The sequence below is a fragment of the Malania oleifera genome, chromosome 2 (genome assembly GCF_029873635.1).
Source record: "Malania oleifera isolate guangnan ecotype guangnan chromosome 2, ASM2987363v1, whole genome shotgun sequence".
NCBI classification, from domain to species: domain Eukaryota; kingdom Viridiplantae; phylum Streptophyta; class Magnoliopsida; order Santalales; family Ximeniaceae; genus Malania; species Malania oleifera.
Window position 1 is genome coordinate 71,198,025 of NC_080418.1, and position 21,016 is coordinate 71,219,040.

The following is a 21,016-nucleotide window of genomic DNA, read 5'->3' on the forward strand; positions in this document are numbered from 1 at the left end:
AAACAATGTCTTCATTGTACCATGCTTTTTTTTTTTTTTTTTTTTTTTTTAGTGACGCTGGGTGTCCACGTCGGCTTTACGATCCGCGATTAATCTCACACCCTGTGCAGCGACCCCACAATCACAAGGAGGGTAAATTTAGGAGCCAGGGACAGGAATCGAACCCAAGAGGCGTATAATCGCCAACTTCGTGAAAGGCACTCCCGCAGCCCACCCTGTCACCTGACATACCATGAAACTGCTCACATGACACTTTTTAGTTTTAAGAATGTAATGTCTACAGCACACAAGCCTTTCTCATTGGTGACTCATAAAACATACTGTTACTAATTACTAATTAATTTAAATTTAAACATTAATAAATCAAATTTGATTAAACAACCAACTCCTGAAATTAAATAACAATAAAAATCATATCCATAACTTATTTTATTATATTTTTAAATTATATTTTTTATCTCATCACACAAGCCTTCACTAGTAAAAATATCAAATTGAAAGTTGAAAGACAAGTTTACAGTAGTACACCCGACAAGCTTTTAAAAAAGGACGAGGTGCGAAATGCAGTCTTTGGCCGAAGCAAAAATTAGCTCTGAATTGTTTACCCCAGAGACTTTGATTTGGGGCCTCTTTTGCAACAAGCATGATCGAAAAAAATACCACCATTTGTAAATGCCTGCCTGCACCCCCTGAGGAGAAGAGAGCCCATGTTTTGACACGCTTTCTACCAGAAAACTAAACTTTAGACGAGCGCATCCACAAACAAATTCGGTGCTCAACAAAATAACAAGAGCATCAAATACAAAATGTAATTTTAGCATCTAAGCCATAAAATCCTAGCTAGATAAAACGAGAATTGCTCCACTGCCCTCCTGCAAATGGTGAAGCATTTAAAAGTAGTCATGCTTATTCTCCATAATGGATGGTGCAGGATATTCAAAATACTGCAATTAAACATAACTTTATATCAGAAAAAGGAAAGCAAAAAAGAAATTAGTTAGATTATATGGTCGGTTATGTCAGGCAGCGGAGACTGGCTCAGTTTCTGCAGCTTGTGCACCATCACCAGCAGTGTTGCCTACCACATCCTTGCCAGATGTAGCAGGTTTATCACCAGCAGTTCCAGTAGCTGCTGCTGTGGAATCTTTACCACCTTTGGCATCCTTTGCATCCTTGCTATCTTTGGCAGGTGCAGGCTTTGGTGGCAACATGTGAGGCGGAGGACTCTGTTTTAGCTTCAAGAGAATATGCCGCATCCTCGAAAGGTCAGTAGGTTTCCCAGGTTTCGGACCCTGAATGACCATGATGGAAGGCTTCTTCTCAGCATCCTTCTTTCCTCTTCTTTTCTCAATATTAGGTACCTCGCGAGGAATAAGCTCCGCTATAGATTTCCAGTAGTGTTTATCAGCTTCTTTATGGAACTTCTCAGCGTTGGCTAAGTAAACCTGTCCCAAGGCACAATTTTATTTGCATCCACATGAAAAGGAAGTGTTCGTATGTGTGTCTGCGTGCGCACATTGCACATGTCGAAAAAAACAAGAGAAGGAGATGGGGAGAGTGCAAGGAGAAAATGTTCTGCACATTAACTTACCTTTTCCCTTTCTCTGTTATTAGCCTTGTTGGTCTCACAGTTGAGCTTCCTTTTCTCGTGAAAAGATTGCTTATACTCATCAGCTTCAATGATGATCTGATTCCGCAGTACCTTCTCCCTTTTCTCCTTCTCTTCAAGCAAGATGGCATTTTGGCTGCACCCAGAAGAAAATAACAATATATAAATAATGATCAATAGCTATTAAGCCATCGTTCTGCCTTTATTAGACCAAAAGAGATCTTGCAAAACGAAAAATTCATTGGCTTTTAGTAACGCCCAACATGGTTCTATTTTGCCCCCTCAATTTTATCAGCATACTGCTCACTTCAACAACAAATCCAAACCTTTAAAGTCTCTTTGTAGAGTGAACAATGATACGCATACCAGGAAAAAGTATATAATCAACAAGCATATATATGCAGTAGATTTCCTCTCAGAACTATAATACATACACTATGTTACACATTCTACACACATATACCAACAAAAGGCATGTGAAATGTACATTTTTCACAAAGGCAGTAAAATTCACATTTGAACAAACAGTAGATTTCTTCTCAGTACACATATGTTACGCATTCTACACAAACAAAAGCGCAATGACCCCACAGTGCAAAGTTCAGGACAGATAATATGAATAAGGACGCAGGTCTCAAATTTTCTGATAGAGACATAAAAAATGGACCACAAGGGGTAGAAGGATTGATTGATCGAGTCCCTAAATCTCCAAAGGAGTAAAATGTAAACTTCATGCATCAGCCAACAGCGTCCTTGTAGACAAAGGTGTCAAATCCATTTCACTAGGTTTTCTACTTCCCCATAAAGAACCATCCACAATAATTTTGGGTAGTAAAACCCAGTCTCTAAATTGTTCCGAGTCAGTTTCATATTGCTGGAAACCACAGCAAATGCTTTCCATAAAACCAGACAAACCAATAAAATGAAGATGAATATGTGTGTCCGTGTGTGTGTGTGTGCGCGCGTGTGTAAGACAAAGGACTCTTCAAGTCGTATTAAATTTTGGTGAAATTACCAAAAAATTTCAGATTTTTGTGAAAAACTGAAACTACTTCGATTTCTTTTTTGCAACTTTTGGCCAAAATTAGTACAACTGGAAAATTTTGGATAAAATTTGGAAATTTTAGAACATTAAATTTAAAATAAAAAACTATGGATATGTAATCTGGCCTTTTACAAGGCTTCTTTTCTCCTTTTTCACTCTACGAACAAAATTGGTGCATAAATGACCCATCCCAATCTGTTTTTTATTCAAATTCAAGCTTATAAAGCCATCTTGGCATTTGTTTTAGCTTTTTCAGACTGGATTTGGCCTTTATGTGTCTTAGAAAGGCAACATTTTTTTTTATAGAAAACATGTACATTTGGGCCCATGAAAATTTTCAAAATGGACCAAAGCATTTTGAATGAATCATATGATTAAGATGATATCTAAGACACGATTTTATATTAAGTTCAAATATAAGTTGTTTAGCATCTTTACACCAAAAATAGGAAAAAGGTTATGTTAAACAAGTTATACTAAATAAATGTGTGATCGGCATTATAATGATCTGAATATTTTTTTCTTATTTGCATGATTAACAATGCACATTTTATAAACCTCACACACTACAAAATTTTCTTCCATACATTTCCTTTAATAGTTCTAAATTTTGCAACAATACTATTTTAACATTTCCAAAACAGTACTGCCTAAGAGTCATGGGCCTATGACCATCACAGACCCAAGTGGGTAAGAAGCAAGCAGAGGAAGCAAATGGGGCCCCACAGTTTCATCCACTCACCTCCTACCACATGAGCCTGTGACTCTTAAGCACTTCTCTTCCCAAAAGTTTCATTCATAACTCCTACTACATGTTTCCATCATTTCCCAAATTCAGATTGAAATCAAATTTTCTATCCAAATTGAAATTTCCATCAAAATTTTCTTAAATTGATGACCTAAAAATTCCAAAAAAATCAAAATTCAATTCCTTGTGTCCAACTTATATATTAAATGACAATGAACTGCCTGCACAACTTTTAAAGAAATCCTAGTGAAAAATACATAGCTTAAGACAGAAATATCTGGAATGGATAACTGAAGAAACTCACACAACAGAATAGCAATAAATGAATTCTCATTAGATGGTTACATCTGATAATGACATTTCGATAACCAGAGCAAATTAATGACAGTTCATTTCAAGGAAAATCAAATCCTGACAATATTTTTCACATATAATGTTCTACAACAATCCCTTATGATATTTTATTATTTTCATACAAAATTTTCTAAAACATGATCAGTCTCTGTTCTTTAAACAGAACACTGGAAATTAGTTTCCAGTTCCTTACAATTGACATAACACTGGAAAAAAAAAATGTTAAGCATGAATCTGGAAAACAACATCCACTAAAATAGTTTCCCGCTTTAAGACTATTTTCACTGAGCAAGTAATCTTTCACAGTAGAACAAGTAAAATGAACACTTGTGTCCAATATTCTTTTGACTAAGAGATTCCTTATGAACAGAGGGATGGAGAGACAATGAGATGCAGAAATTGTAAATCTGATTCCCAATTTGTACTCCCATTTTCAGATCATCCCCACAATATATACACCTCCACATCCACTGGATCACTACAGTGGCAGTTACAACCTTCATGCAATCACAGGAACTAAACCCTTAAAAGCAAAAGCGAAAGGTTTCAGTTTAGTCTTTCTGGTCTTATATTGGTCATAGTTTTTGGGTTTGGTTCTCGTTTTGAGACGCAAAAAACCAACCAAAACTCTGCCGAGTTATTATCAGTTTTACCCACTTCATTCAGCTCATTCTAATCTTTTAGAGAGTAATTAAAATTTTAATTTTAGCACACTAATTTAAATAACAATAAATAATCATAAGATCTATCAGGATACCAGCATAGGTCAGGAAGCCAAAAATTGGATAGATAGCTCTGACCTTTAGAGGCTGATTTCAAAGAACTGGGTTAACGCTTTTAATTTAGTAGTGTGTTTTAGATGTTTTTATTTAACTGGTAAGGGTTTCAGTTTTAAATTTCTCATAAATGGTTCGCTGTAATAGTGTTGATTAGGGTGGTTCTTTGTAATGAACTGAATTGTTGTGCTCCCACCCAAATCCCTTCTCTCATTCTTATTCTTCTCCTTCATTCCACATCAATTGGTATTACAAGACTTCTATCCAATCTTTCATCTCCTTCCTCCTATATTCTTTTTATCATTCTATTACAAATCAGTTAGAAAACACTACAAATACTTTGAAGTTTGAATAAACTAATAACTAAAGTTGAACCCTAAGCAAGAGACCAATTGAGTCATCTAAGCAGGAAAGTGATCAACCACTTTAGCTCCCAATGAATTGTGTGGCTGGCTAGCTAGATAATTTTATTGGCATGAGGAAGATTTTTCTAACAAGTATAATAAAACTGCTTATTTTTTCTCTTTATTTCATTTATAACAATAATTATAGAAAAAACGAAAGATGATCTAGATGAATTAGGAATGTATATACAAAAGGAATAAAAAAAAACCTCTTATAATAAATAAAAGCTTAAAAAAGAATCAAATTAAATTAAAAAGCACACATTAAGATAAACCCCCAGTCTCACCAAAAATCTGAAAACCACGTTCCCTTAAAGCACCCGGCTGCAAAAGCCCAAAGAAAATCCATAACTGTGTTATACCCCAAAGCAAAGATAAAGTCAACCCGTTTCCAGTAAAAATAAGCGCATCCCGTTACAACCAAATCCCCCAAATAACAGTGAACACCGTCCATCTTTTCTCTTTCCTAATTCTTGCCATGTTCAAGTTGTTCCTTTATTTATTTAATGGATCAATTTCATGATTGCATGTTACTATTTTAAAAGAATCACGGGTTTCATGGAAGGTAAATTCCAGTTACATATTTGGGTGCACCTTTGGTGTCTGGAAAATTGTCTTCCAGGACATTGGAGCCTCTTGTGGAGAAGATTAGAAAGAAAATTGCAGGGTAGAAATTTAAGTTGCTCTCGCAAGATGGAAGATTGATTTTATTAAGACATGTGTTGTCTAACATGCCTATTCATTTGATGTCTGTTATTAAGGTTTCGCAGGTCACATATTCTCGCATTAACTCTCTTTTTTCTAATCTTTTATGAGAGGTGAAAGATAAAAGGAAGATTCATTGGCGCTCTTAGGGAAAAATTTGTAAACCTACCTCGAAAGGGGGTCTGGGCCTGAGAGAACTTAAGGAAGTTCAGAAATCTCTTCTCATGAAATTTGCCTTCAGATTGCTCACCTCTAACAATCTGTGGGCAAGTTTTTTTAGGACTAAATATTGCAGAAATGATCATTTATTCATAAGGGAAGATCAAATGACTCTCGGTTCTGGAAATCAAAAATGGCCACCATTCCAGAAGTTATGAATAATGTTAAAATTTTGGTGAGAGATGGTAACTCTTTTTTTTGGTTCGACAGTAGACTGTCATCAAGCTCGTTATCAGTGAGCAATGAGAATATTTTGAACAAAAAAACTATGTATTAAGGATTGCTGGCTGAATAATAATTGGAACTCTGATTTAGTTATGAATTTGGTTGGTGCCGATAAAACAATGAAAATTTTGCACCAAGTGCTGGTGAGTAAAAGTGAACAAGATATTTTTGTATGGAAGTCTGCCCCTGAGGGTAATTTTTCTACAAAAACGACTTGAGAGGCAGTGAGGAGCAGAAGTGATAATTTTGTGTGGAATGATTGGTTTTGGCATTTTTTATTGCCCAGAAGAATCTCAATGTGTTTATGGAGAGTCTGGTTTAGATGATTGGCTGCAGATGATAGAAATCAGGCCAAAGGAATATTGATGGCTTCAGCTTGTGATTGCTGTGTTCAGAGAAGCTAGGAAAACATTGATTATGTTTTTTCTTTAGGTGAGGTGGCTTCAGAGGTCTGGCGTTGGGCTAGTGTGGCATTAGGGATTCCTTTCGAACGATCCCTCCCTAGGAAAAACAAAATAGCAAATTGGTTCCACTATACTCAAAAGTCGTCTATTAAAGGTATTTTAATCGGGTTGATTCCGTGTTTGATTATGTGATGCCTCTAGAATCGAAGATGTAAAGCAAGAATGGAAGGAGTTTACCAAAGTGCAGATCAGATGTGAAGAAGTGTTCAATTCTGGGTTAGTTTTATTGCTGAAAGTACCAATTCTTTTCAAAAAATGAAGAAGTCGAACATTAAGATTTTGATAGAGTTTCAAATTAAGCATCAGGGAGTTTGCGACAGGCCTGGAAAAATTATTTTGTGGGTTAAACCTCCAGTAGGGTAGATAAAACTTAATTGTGATGAGAGTTGTAGGGGCAATCCGGGTACTTCAGGAGGTGAAGGAATTATTCGGAATGGTCATGGCATGGTAAAGCGATTTTTTCAAGTTATTTTGGCAATGATACGAATAATAGTGCGGAATTAAAAGTAATCAAGGAAGGAATTCGTTTATGCAAACGTTTGCATTATTTTAATGCGATTATTGAAAGTGACTCACGAATTGTAGTTGATTGGTTGCGGAAATGTAGATATACTTTATGGTATCTTTGGAAATTTTGGGAGGAGCTCGTGGTGGAGCTAGAAGGAGTGAACGTCATGGTGATGCATCAATATAGGGAAGGCAATAGTGCGGCTGATTTTCTTGCTAAAGAAGGAGAAATGGGAAATAATGTAATTTACAAAGAACAACAACTTCTACCACGTTATTTGAAAGGTATTCTTCTGATTGATAGGTAGGGTCTCGTTTCCATTCGTCGTTAGTTCAACTTTAGAGTTTCGTCGGATGTATTTTGATTTAATTTTGGTTGTGTTTATGTTTAAAAAACAAATGTTAATATTTTAAAGATTATAGCTATACAATAAAACTTGCTGGTCTAAATTTGGCTAATTTTTATTACTTAAACAAATAAAATAATTGAACTTGTTCAATTTATTGCATATTTGTATTATTTGTATGCCTTATGTGTCTAATAGGTTAATGGAATGTATTTATATATTTTGTTCTATTAATTAATTTATCACATGTAAGAATAATGAAAAAGTAGAAATACACAGCACACATAATTTTTTTGCCCATGGAGGTTTAAAAGATATGTAAATTAGTTGCCCTTACCAAACAATTTAGTTGAACTAAAGGATCCAAAATACACTAAAACTCTTTCTAAGAAGGGTTAAGAGCTTAAAATATGCAAATATACTAATATCTATAAAGTCGTGCATGCTTGAAAAAAATTCATTGTTGTCACACGACTCACACCTGCTTCATGCTACACCTGTTATCGTTATGCTACACTACCCACTGCCACTATTAAAGCCATGATCTAGATGAAAAAGGTACCATACCTTGGGAATAGGATGCCTAACCACAATTTCAAGGTAGGTGGAAAGATCCAATAATATGGTTTGGCCACAACCTCATGGAAGGTTCAAGTAATAAGAGTTCATTTGGTATTGCAATTCTAGTTAATAATTGCTCTTGCAATTGGTACTAGTAGTGGGTTGGTGGTGGCTGTTGCTACTATTGCTGGAGGCTGTGATTGAAAAGAGCTACAACTACAATTTGAAACTTTTGCCAACAATTGAGTTTAAACTCCGCCTGTGATGCACTTAAGTCCTAATTTTATCACACACAGCCGGTCCCAAGCTCGGATAAAAGGTTTCATTAGGTAGCTAACAATCAGAGTAATATATGTCAAATCACTATGATATGAATTCTTACCAAATATTTGTTGAGAATCCCCTACGAGTGACGTGTTACACTTGTACCACGCAGATGTAGTGAAAAGTGAGCGAGGATGGGCTAGATTGTCGCCTCAAAGCGACACGCCGTGCCGGCACCCAGGTAGGGTGTCAAACATGCAAGGGTTCCTACATCGTTCTGGATGTGGGCAGATAACGAAGCTAGTTTAGGAAACTACGATTAGATTAGGGCAGGTAAAAGCATGGAAATCGAGGACACAATGATTCGAAGAAAAATTAATATAATTTGCCTTCAAGAAACTAAGTGGGTGGGGAAAAAAGCTAGAGAAATTGATAAATCAGGATTTAAACTTTGGTACACTAAAAAAGAAAAACATGAGAATGGAGTTGGAATTATTGTAGACGAAAACTTAAAAGATAATATTTTTTATGTAAAGAGAGTAGAGGATAGAATTATAAAAATCAAGGTGGTATTAGGCCAAGCGATAATAAATATCATTAGTGCTTATGATCTCCAAGTAGGCTTTGCAGAAAATCTTAAGAGACAATTTTGGAAAAATATGGATAGTATTATACAAGGCATACCAAGGACTAAGAAAATATTCATAGGAGGAGATCTGAATAGACACATTGGAAGGGATAATAAAAGTTATGAGAGGACACATAGAGGATATGAATATGAAGACAAAAATGAGCTTGGGGAGATGATCTTAGACTTCGCTATTTCATATGATTTTATTACAATGAATACTTGCCTTAAGAAGAGAGAACACTTAAATACCTTTAAAAGTGGACAAAATAGAAGTCAAATAAATTTTTTTTTAACTAGGAGAGAAGATTGTTTATCATGCAAACATCATAAAGTTATTCCAAATGAAAGCCTAACCACATGACATAGAGTCTTAGTGTTAAATATATGTATTAAAAAATGGAAGAAAAAAGATAAAATAAACCAATGTAAGAGAACTAGGTAGTGGAACCTAAAAGAAGAAAATATAATAAATTTTAAAAAAAAAATGATCAAAGATGAGGATTGGACTATAGAGGATGGGATAGATACAAATACTTCGTGGAGTAGATTAGCTAGCTCTATTAAAAAGATAGCAAAAGAGATTTTAAGTAAATCAATGGGAAAATTCTTGAATAGCAAAGAAAGTTGATGATGAGATAAAGATGTCAAAAAAACTGTAAAGAAAAATAATTTGGCAATAAAACGTGGCAAAAATGTAAAAACATGGACAACTTTGAAAAATATAAAGAGGTGAGAAAAGATGCAAAAAATATTGTTCGTGAAGCTAAACATAGATCATTTAATAGATCATTTAATAGTTTGTATGATAGATTAGATACAAAAGAAGGGGAAAGAGATATATTTCAACTTGTTAAAGCTAGAGAAAGGAAGAGTAAGGACTTAGGAAATGTAAAATGTATAAACAGTAAGGATGATATTGTCTTGGTCAAGGACGAAGACATAAAAGATAGATGGTGAAGTAACTTTAGTAAGTTGTTTAATGAAAACCAAATAGAAAGCTTAAACTTAAAATTGGCAAATGAGAAAAAGACTAAAAATATGAGATTTATTCGCAAAATTAGAGTTAATGAAGTTAAGTTTGCACTAAAAAATATGAATAATAGAAAAGCTATAGGACCAAATAACATCCCAAATGAAGTTTGGAAATTTTTAGGTGATAACAGAATTATATGGTTAACTAATTTATTTAACACAATTATAAAAATTAAGAAAATGTCAGATGAATGGAGGAAAAGCACTTTAATACCTATATACAAAAATAAAGAAGATATTCAATATTGTAATAATTATCGTGGAATTAAACTTATGAGTCATACGATGAAATTGTGGGAAAGGATAATTGAATAAAGATTACGGCTAGACACAAAGGTCTCAGAAAATCAACTTGGTTTAATGCTTGGGAGATCTACCACAGAAGTTGTTTATTTTTAAGAAGATTAATGGAAAAATTTAGGGAAAAGAAGAGGGGATTGCATATGGTATTTATTAACTTAGAGAAAACATATAGTGTAACAAGGAAAGTTCTATGGTGGTTTTCAGGAAAAAAAAAAAAGTGTATGTATTAGGTATACTAAAGTCATTAAGGATATGTATGATGGAGTAATGACTAGTATGAGAACTATGGATGAAGAAACTAGAGAATTTTCAATCACCATAGGTCTACATCAAGGATCTTCTTTGAGCCCTTATCTTTTTACTTTAGTGATGGACCAACTGACTAAAAGCATTCAAAATGAGGTTCCATGTTGTAAGTTATTTGTAGATGATATTGTATTACTTGATGAAGCTAGGGGGGGGGAGGAGGGACTAAGTTAGAATTATGGAGAGAAAATTTGGAATCTAGAAGCTTTAGGATAAGTAGAAATAAGACAAAATATATGAAATGTAATTTCAGTAATGGTAGGAGGAATATTGAAGACAAAGTTAAACTTGATGATGAAGAAATAAATAACACTTGTAGATTTCGATACCTTTGATCTATTATGCAAGCTAAAGGAGAAATTAAAGATGATGTAATGCATAGAGTCAGGTTGGGTAAAATGAAAAAGTGCTTCAAGTTTCGTGATCATAGAATACCCTTAAAATTAAAAGGTAAGTTTTATAAGAAAACTATAAGACCAGCTATGTTATATGGATCAAAATGTTGGGCAACAAAGAAATAGAATATCTAAAAAGTAAAAGTTGTCAAAATGAGAATGCTTAGACGGATGAGTGGTACTGAAAGATTAATTAAAGAATGAATATATTTGCAGTAGATTAGGTGTAGCTCCCATAGATGATAAGATAAGGGAGGGACTACTTAGATGGTTTGGGCACTTACAACGTAGGCCACATAGTACGCCAGTGAGGAAGAATGAGTTAGTTACAGTGGGGTACAATAGAAAGGGTATGAGTATACCTAAAATAACTTATAATGAGATAGTGAGTAAGGATTTAATAGCCCTGAATTTGTCAAAAGAAATGGTCCATGATCGCATAAATTGACGGAAAATGATTCATATAGCGAACCTCACCTAGTGAAACTAAAAGCTTAATTTTGTTGTTGTTGTTGCCAACACGTGAGTTTAAATATTTTATTAGCTTTTGGCAACTGCAAAACACAAAAGCTAGACCATTACCAAACACTTAGAAAAAGTACATCTTAGCATTTGCTAACCACTAAAGATTACCAAACACTTGAACTGCTAAAATACTACTTGCAATCTCCAAAAGCATTTCAAGCCACTAAAAAAAACACACACTAAATCAACTTCTAACATTTATCCAACAATTCATCATTTTAAATGCGGCATTGGCCATTGCGCTGCACAACGTCCTAATCAAGCTATGACAATTAAAGAAAAGGAAGATGATTATGAAATCCAAGTGATTCATGCTGATTGGTGAGCCTTAAGTCCTAAGTAGGTACATGAAGATGGAAGTATACATGGAGAAAGAAAAGATACAGAAAAGATACTATCTTCTCACTAGAGGCTGAAGAAAGTGAAGATGGGAGGAGAATCAAAATGTTCAAACTCAAATGATTTGTCAAAAATAACTATGAACTATGTGCTATTGTAATTGATCCTAGTAATTGCGCAAACATGTGGTGTGAAATATTTTATTCTTAATTCATAGCAATAAACTCACACTTTTATAACACATTTAATGTGATCAACTCGTTCAATAGTTCAAATCTAATTCCAATCATGAAGCAGTCAATAAATTGATTAGAGCCCCCTGTGACTCATAAAAAGATTAAATTTAAGCTCCACTCTTCACATGGGATTTGAAAGGCTAGCAATGAGCCAACCTATACCTTCCCATTACCACCAAATGCAATCATTTTCACTGGCAATGGAAGGCAATCATGTTTTCACAGGATTCTCTCACATTGTACCAATGATGCCTCCATCATAAATGTTGGCATCACAAAATTTATAATTCAGGCATTTCCACTACATCCATCACCATGGGACCTACAATACCTTCGCTTCCCATCCTGTCCACCCCCATATTGTCACCCACACATCTCATGTAAAAAAATAAAAAATAAATAAAAAAATAAAAAGATAACCTATGGAAAGATAAAAATGAGGAGATAAACAACAATATATTGCAGAAAGAAACCTTCGTGAAGTTTAGTAAAGGTCCCAGTGGGACAAGTTAATGAAAGAAAACCGCCAGCCTCTGGCCATGTTCAGATTACTCCATTACTTAACCCAATGCTACAAATCAATATGAACTTATCATAAATCAAATTCAGTTATGAACATAGTTTCATGAGAAATAGAGAAGCCTGAAAGGGGGAACTGGATCTGGATCTGGAAAAAAAAAAATTAAAGGAAAAAAATAAGAGGGGAGTTGGGGTGCAGATGGCAGCTTATTTTCTCAAGAAATAAGCATGCATTTGCAGCAAGAGCTAAGTGAGGAACTACTCCCTGCTATCAAAATTACAAGCAAGGTAAATAAAGGAAAAAAAATTAAGACGATAAAGGTACCCAGAAAAATTGTAGGATCTGTCATGGAAGACCACCACTGAATTATAGATGTGCTTATATTGTAACTATAGCTATAGAAAGTAAGATTATTATTTTAGTTGGAAATTTTTTGTTATTTTAAAAGTTTGGTTTATTTAGGGTTATTTCGTGTCCTACATCAATTTGGTATCAGAGCAAATCCAATCACCCACATTCTTCCTTTGTAACAAATCCACCATAACTGTTCTAGTTCTATCTCCTACAATCACTCTTGAAGATCAAAACTGCTGCAATTCTCTTCCATTGCAGCCAACATTGTTTCAAAACAAAGAATCCTGAACAATCAACACAAAGCAATCAAGTTAGAAATTCGAAGCACCGGCCATCAATCTGCAGTTCTCCAAAATTACATTTGCGCCCCTTGATTTCAAGCACTACTTCCAGACATTATTTTGCCCCCTCTCCATCACCATCGGCACTTCCAAAAGTCTCTCACCAGAATCTGACAAGGCGTGTGGATCTACGCACCATATGAATCTCTTCCAGCTAACTTAGCTTCAAAATACTACTTTTACTCAAGTTTTCTTGACACATCACCACTGCCACCAATTTACTCACCATGGTCACCACCCCTCAATACACCAGCAGGCGAAAGGCCACTGCTGGAGGACATTCACTGCAGCTCATGCATCCCACACGCCGGTGAGGCGCATGTGAAACTTCCAATGCCTTTTGCAGCCTCCAGAACTACAAGAAATTGATTCTAGCCATGATCTGTTAGTATTTGTGATATTTTTACTTGCATGTGTGGAGTTTTGACCTACAACACAAGGATCCTGGACTATCAATGCAAATTTCAGTGCTTCGGAGGATGAATTAAGTCAATCAAAGTTCAAGTTTAGATCAGATGTGATATTTTAAGACTTACTGCAATTTATCGGCTTTCCCCTTTATGAGATTTTGATAATGATAAATCCAAATATTTGTTAGATACATGCGCAAGCACAAACACATATTTATTTGGAAAAAGAATTCAGTGATATCAGCACTCAGGTTTAATTCTGAAATCTGAGTATCTAGTAGACATTTGAAGAAATTACAAATACCCCAATATTTTTAATACTTGGCAAGATATGAAATTTTGGAAAACGTAACATGAGCTTCCATGTCTTATCTTCAGGATATTCCCTGTTCCAATGATAATTTCCACAATAGAGAATTCATTGATTGGCTGTGTCTTGATTTTATTTTGAATACAATGGGATATGAGAAGAAGAGCAAGATTTGCATCTTCTAAGCTTGTGAGCTATGAGGTTGAGTGGTGGGATGGAATAAAATACTACTAGAGACAACAAGGTAAAAACTGTGAAAGTCAAACCTTTGGTTTAGAATGAAAAGTCTGCTAATATAAGAATTTTCCCAGAATCTTCTGATGAGAAATTCCATCTCAAGAGATGAGATCTTATTTTGGACAACATGAGTTTCCTATCTTAAAACAGCCTATTAAAGACAAAACAGAAAGTATTGTGACTATGAACTACACATTTAATTATATGGAGGAGGAAATTGCAAGTCAACCTGAACATAGGTTGGCATGGATTATCAATATGGAAACAAAAGCTCCATGTATTGTGTGAATGGTAGATCACATCATGTCATCCTTGAAGAGCACGCCAATGCAATGGGACAAAGCATTCTTCAAGTCATAGAAGAGTCCAAGAACAGGCAACAAAATTCATTGTTTAAAATAGGAATTCAATTCAAATCAAAGCAAGAACTTTTCAGAGGATGAAATTATTGAATCAGTAAGTTTGTGACATACAGGCCTCAAGGCTTGAATCATCTTCCAAAGTGTGATAATTGTCCACTTATCAACTTTGTTGGGATTGGGAATTTTAAGGAGAATGTCAGTAATTTGTCAATGATATTTGCATGCCCGTTGAAAAATGGGCAAAAAGAAATTACAATGGCTCATGGTACATGTTTCCTACTCTTGTCGTGCCATGCTCTCTCTAACAAGGAGAGTTTGATATAGGACCATCAATGGAAAACTTCTATTGCTACTTATGTTGTAGTTATAGCTTTAGAAATTAAGATTATTATTTGGTTTGGAAAATTTAAGTTATTTTAAAAGTTAATTAAATTTTAGGTTATTTTTGTATTTTATGTGTTTTAAGGTTATTTTGTAATTACCTGTTTTAGTTGTAATACTGGGTGCATAAATACTTTGTGCATTGTGCTAGACAGTTACCACATTTGAGTTCACACTTCACAATTAGTTTCCCACTCTTTCTCTCCCTCTCTATTTTTCTCAGACCTCTCCCCCCCCACCCCTCTCTCCAACCGTCTTCTTCCTCCCCCCTTCTGCTTTCTTCTCCTCTACTCTCCTCAATGTCTGCCCTTACATCCCTCGGGGCAGCATCCATGCTGCGCTTCTGCGTCATCCTTACCGCTGTTTCTTCTGCCTACCCCCTCCTCCTTTCTTCTTCATATTCCTCCCTACTCTCTGTTTCTCTCCCTTAATTCTCTCTTACTGTGTCCATTTCTGTAGTCATACATCAATCTGCCTCCAAGGTTTAACATCAAAACTATGGGCATGGAAGAGGGAGAAAAAAACTCATGAAAAAGCATCCAGGGAAGGGCCAACTACTATTTTCACCAATCCCTCTACTCAACTAGAGACTTGTGTCACATGGAACCAACCCATGTAGATGATGTGGTTTCTTCGCTAATGGTAAATGTTATGCAGGATATTATACAGCTCATTCTAATGGTTTTACAATGTTAAGACAACCACAGTAAGCAAATGCAGTGTCAGCCTCTTAACAGTTCAAGGAGCAAAGGCTGATTCAGTTAGCTAACCTATCAATAACCAAAACTCAGCAAGCATCTCACAGGCACATACACAGAGAAAGGGGGAAAAATCTTATACATCCTAATGGCGTGTTTTCCTATCAAACAGTAGCATAACTAAATTTTGTGAAGTCAGAAAGCCCAACAGCCTGCAGGTTGGAGCATGTCAAATATGTCGTGTCCACAGACCATGAAATATTTCCAAACAAGCATCCATTAAACAATCGCTTGGTTACCAAAATTTCATCTGCTGTTGACTTCCTAGCTAAGCAAACTTCGCAAAAAGTAGACATGACTTTAGAAAAATTAGCTCCAAAAAACAGTTTCAACGACAAAATCTACAAATATTAAAGCATGTCTCCCCAATCGTGAAGCAAGATCTCGTCAGATCAATAAGCAAACCGCATGCCTAAGCAGCATCCAATCAAAGTCAAAACGCAATTTATCCCAAAAAACTCAAATTTGAAATAGTTGAATATATCATGGCAAATGTATATTCAAACCGCGAAGATTCACTAAATCTAAGAATTCAACCACTCACCGACGCCACTCGCGGAGCGCAACCCCTTCCTCCGGCTGCATCTCGCCCGGGGGCGGCAGCATCGGCCCGTCGGTCGTGAAAATTCCATCCGTATCCTCACCAATGTCGTACGGTTTCCCATGGCCGTTCGACTCCGGCAAGGTCGCCTCGAACGGCGAGGAAGAGTACTCAGGGTTTGGGGAAGAGGCAAAGCCATAAGCGTCCGGGGAATGCGAGTGACCGCCGTCGAGAGGCACATGCTCGACAGCCACGCCCTCGTCGTCGGCAACGGCGGCGGCGGCGGCAGGAGGGAGGTCAGTATCGGGGTCGACGTCGACCGGGTCAAAGGTGGAGAAGGAAGAAGGATCGTAACGCTGGGAAGGGAGGCGGGGATCGTAGCCGATGTAGCCGTCGTCGTCGAAGGGACGAGTGGTCGGCCTGACGTCGTCTCCGTCATTGCTGAATGTGTCGAACGAAGCCATTTCTGAAGCTCTCTCTCTCTCTCTCTCTCTCTCTCTCTCTCTCTGTATCTACTCTCTAGATATATCTTCTGGGGCTCTCAGCTGTCTCTCTAGATATGTATTAGGCTATTTTCTCTCTCTTCCTAGATTTGTCTTTCGGAGTGAGATTTTCTCTCTCTTTGTGGTGTGTTGGGATGGAAACAAGCTTAGAAAAACGAGCGTTCCATATTTATATTGTTAGGTATCTGTCTGGAAAACAAAGAGCGTCTTTCGGGTATCATGATTCAAACGTGCCATTAATAAATCAGATTATAGGACAACAGAACGGTATCGTTTCATTAACTTCCTACAAAAACTACGTCGTTTCAAGATTACTGACCTCAACAACACCGATCATTATGGGCCTATCAAGATGGTCCAATGCTTGGGGAGTTGATTAGCATTGTCCGGAGTAGTTGGGCCGAGATGATAGCATAGGGTCCAGATCCATAATGGGACAACAGCCTCACTTCTTCAATAATATTATTCTTTTTAGTGTCTCTAGTATCATTATCCAAAATTTTAAAAAATCAAAAATAGAAATGAAAACATATAAATAAAATATTAATTAAAAGCAAAAAGTGTCAACCTTTTTAATTCTGTTTCTAAAATTAAAAACAAACTTGTTTCATTGTCTCTGTTAATTCTCTTCGCTTCTTCAAATTTAATAATACCTTTTAATAAAATTGAAAGGTCCCTTTTTACAAGAGTGAACTATTTTTAAAATAAAATATACTATTATTCAAAAAAAGAAAAAAAAAAAAAAGATGGTGCATAAACTTTCAAAATTTTCAAAAAAAAAAAAAAAAACCTTTAGAAAAATAAACTATAATCAGCCCCATAAAATCCATGTATTACGAGAAAGTGTAATGTTAAATGAAATTTAATGCTATGCCACTTCAAAGTTTTCAAGCAACGGTATACCCGCATCTACTGCACTCTTGTAAAGCCAAATGAGTGAATTCAAAAAAATAATAATAAATTCAAAAAATAAATTAATGAATTTGTTGATCTTGGTGTATTCCCAAGACGGGAGTGAATTGGGTATTTAAAAGTTTCTACTTAGGTTAAATTCTGATTTCACAAATAGTATTACACAAACCTAGGGTATTTTTATATTATCATAAACCTAATTAAATATTCAAACAATTAACCACATATACTGCATATAATAAATCAAACATAAAGCATACATGTGCTAAAATTGAAAGTGCAGAAATAAAATAGAGAGCCAACACAAAAAATGATATCGTGGCTCGCTTAATGGGTGGAGCAGCACCTAATACAACACTTTACCAGGATGGTGCACCTAGTTCTCTTAACCGAATCTATACCGGTCCAGGACTATTTAGAAGACTAGTCTCCATCTTCCGACCAACACATCAGGAATACAACACAGATATAAATTTTGTGTACAAAAAAATGCTTTTAATACGAGCAGATGTGTACTGCAATATGCTTAATACACTCACGTATGATAAGGAATTAATGCTCAAGTGATATCTTAAAATTTTAATTCAAGATAATATATTCGACAAAGGAATATTCAAGTTTACCTTAAAACCCTAATCAAGTATCACAAAAATATTTTATCAAATATAATCACATCAAATACTCAGGGTTTATGCTTGCAAAAGATTTTTCAAATGAAGTATGCAAGCTCTCAAATCTTGCAATTTGAATGCCAAGACTAAGAAGCTAAAACGAGTTATTCCCAATCAAATATTTATATACGAAATATAATGGGAATAAACAATCAAGCAAGACTCTCAAAAAGATTTTTCAAATATATGTGAATATGTGAGAGTAATGCCAAGAAAATGATTTGAAATGATGCACAAAAACACAATCAAGTGAGTTACACTTTGCAATTGATTTGCAAGTTAGGAGAACAATAAAAAAGAACTCTCTATTTCAAAATGATATGTGCAAATAAGTATGTAAGAGAGTATATGAAATTATGCTTGAAAAGTTTGAGTATATAGCAAATGGATAAAAAATGTGAGAGAAAATTTGCTTAATCACTTTACTAATTAGTTACTAATCTAAGCAAATGAGGGGTATATATAGATATCCCTCAAATTTTGACCGTTGGAGACCTATTGGGGATTTTGAAAAAGTTTAATTAAAAATTAACCCCAATTATCCCTAATTAACCACGGTAAAAATAAGGCAACTCAAGAGTTTCAGTCGCCCGAACACTCACAATTGGAAAAGTTGAATTTTCAACTTCGAGTACCCAAGGACAGGTTCAAGTGGCCGAACCAAAGCGATTTTCCAAATGCTCGAGGTTCGGTTACCCAGTTCATAGTTCGGTCTACCGAACTTCTCATTTCAGTCGCCCAAGGTATATTTGAACATAAGGTTTGGGCACCCGGGAAAGGTGAAAAGTGACTGTTCTTATGTTCGGTCGACCATGGGCATTGAGTTCAAATTAGGTTCGGTCGCCTAGGCCATCGTCAACTGTTGACCCTTTGCACATTTGGTCACCCGAACCATTTTTAACACTCTTAGTTCGGTCGCCTAAAACCCTAATTTTGTCCTTGAACTTATTCAACCATGCATGAATAAGTTATAACATTTTGTGCTAAGGTTTTAGGGTCCTAGTGGTCAGTCTTTGGTCTCTTGAGAATTAACCCCAAAAATCCGACGTTGGTTGACCGAAGGTGACCCCTAAGGCCAATCTATAATCTTGAGCATTAAACCCTATCATGCATGATGCAGTTATTACAAACCATAGTAAATTACAAACCAAATATTAAATGCATTACAATACAACACAAAAATGTCTTCATTCTTTTTGCTTCTTCAAGAGCCATATAAAGCTTGAACTTTATGGTCCATATGGCTTCCTTGTATTCCTACCCTTAGTGCATGCAAAGAATGATTTTGTTCAAACAACTCAAAAAGTCAACAATTTCTCCCTTTTTGATGATGGCAAATACAAATGCAAAAGTGGGTAAAGTCAAAGAAGACTCCCCTTAAGAATATGCATAATTTCAAAATTTCAATGCAGATCAAGCATATCTAGAAAGGAAGACATTTCAAGTACAAAATGCATTCAAGTTTGTCATTTAAGTTTAAATATCAAGAGTACTCAATTTTGCAAGAGTATTTCTCCCCCTTTTGGTATCAACAAAAAGGATTAAGTAAAATAATTTGAGTATTTTTTTTTCAAAAAAAATTAGCTTAAGAGAACAAACCCACCCCCCCCCCCTTTTTAAAAAATTTGGGCAATAAAACTATTTTAAAGATATAACATTTAGACACATAAGTAAGAAAATAAGATATGTCACATATAAAATCATTTCTTGCCAAATAATAAAAATATATGTATATATATATATATATATGTATGTATGTATGTATGTGTATTAATATATATTCCCCTTATGATTTTATCAAGAAGTACTGAGGGGTTATGCTTGCAAAAAGAACTTTAAAAATCATGCATGCTCAAGCAATCAAAGTTTGTCTGGTTGGCATTTAAATATAACTTCATAATATAACCAAAATCATAACGATATGGATCCAAAGAAAATATTGACAGTCAAATGCAGGATCATATGGCAAAGAAGAACCATTGTGGCTAAGTAATATATTTCTGATTATGATTTCCAATAAAAGCATCACTTTTACGCATAAACCACTAAGAATTCAAGAACTGATCTAAGTAAAAATTTGTGAGCATAATATGATAGACATTTTAATTTTGGATGCTCTCCCTATCAATTTGAATTCTAACTTAGATACAGAGAACTACTTATACTAGTCCAAGATTAAGGTCATTCAACATTAAGTCTTTTAAAATGAGTATACTAGATTAAGATTTATTCATTTTACTATGTAACCAGTATAATCATACCTATAGGTTACGGATGCATTAAAGAATATATACAAAGGCATACAATAATCTCCATAACCAAGAACAATCTATATCTGTTCATAAAAATTTAAGCATTGGATATGATGTTCAAAGTTCTCAGAAGAGCCTCAATATTTCAATAAATGAAAGTGATGTGTTTCCTTTAAGTTCTTTCTATAGGGAAGGAGCTTAGCTCTTTAAAAACCTAATGATTATGTAAGAATGAAATTCAAAATTTTCATTTTTCACTCATCCTTTCAAAAAGATTTTAACATTAATTTTATCATAATCATCTATGTACAAGGTTTTTATTTTGGGAAAATTCTATCAAAATTTCGGTAGCATGTCGTCTATAAATCGGACATTTACCCATAAACCTGTACCTAATAGTTGGTTGTTTTTAACAAAATATTCATATAAGGCATGCAATAACCTAAAATCCACTACCAACATGCAATTC

General features: G+C 35.1%; 1 protein-coding gene across 1 annotated transcript; it reads right to left on the reverse strand.

Annotated features, from left to right (window-relative positions):
• Window positions 1–755: 755 nt before the first annotated feature.
• On the reverse strand, window positions 756–16,924 carry LOC131148687 (clathrin light chain 2-like). The gene is made up of 3 exons (XM_058098571.1): window positions 16,213–16,924; window positions 1,592–1,745; window positions 756–1,445 (listed from the first exon to the last, which is right to left on the reverse strand). The coding sequence occupies exons 1-3, from the start codon at window positions 16,671–16,673 to the stop codon at window positions 1,020–1,022; spliced, it is 1,041 nt and encodes a 346-aa protein (XP_057954554.1). The 5' UTR covers window positions 16,674–16,924; the 3' UTR covers window positions 756–1,019.
• Between the last annotated feature and the right edge of the window lie 4,092 nt (window positions 16,925–21,016).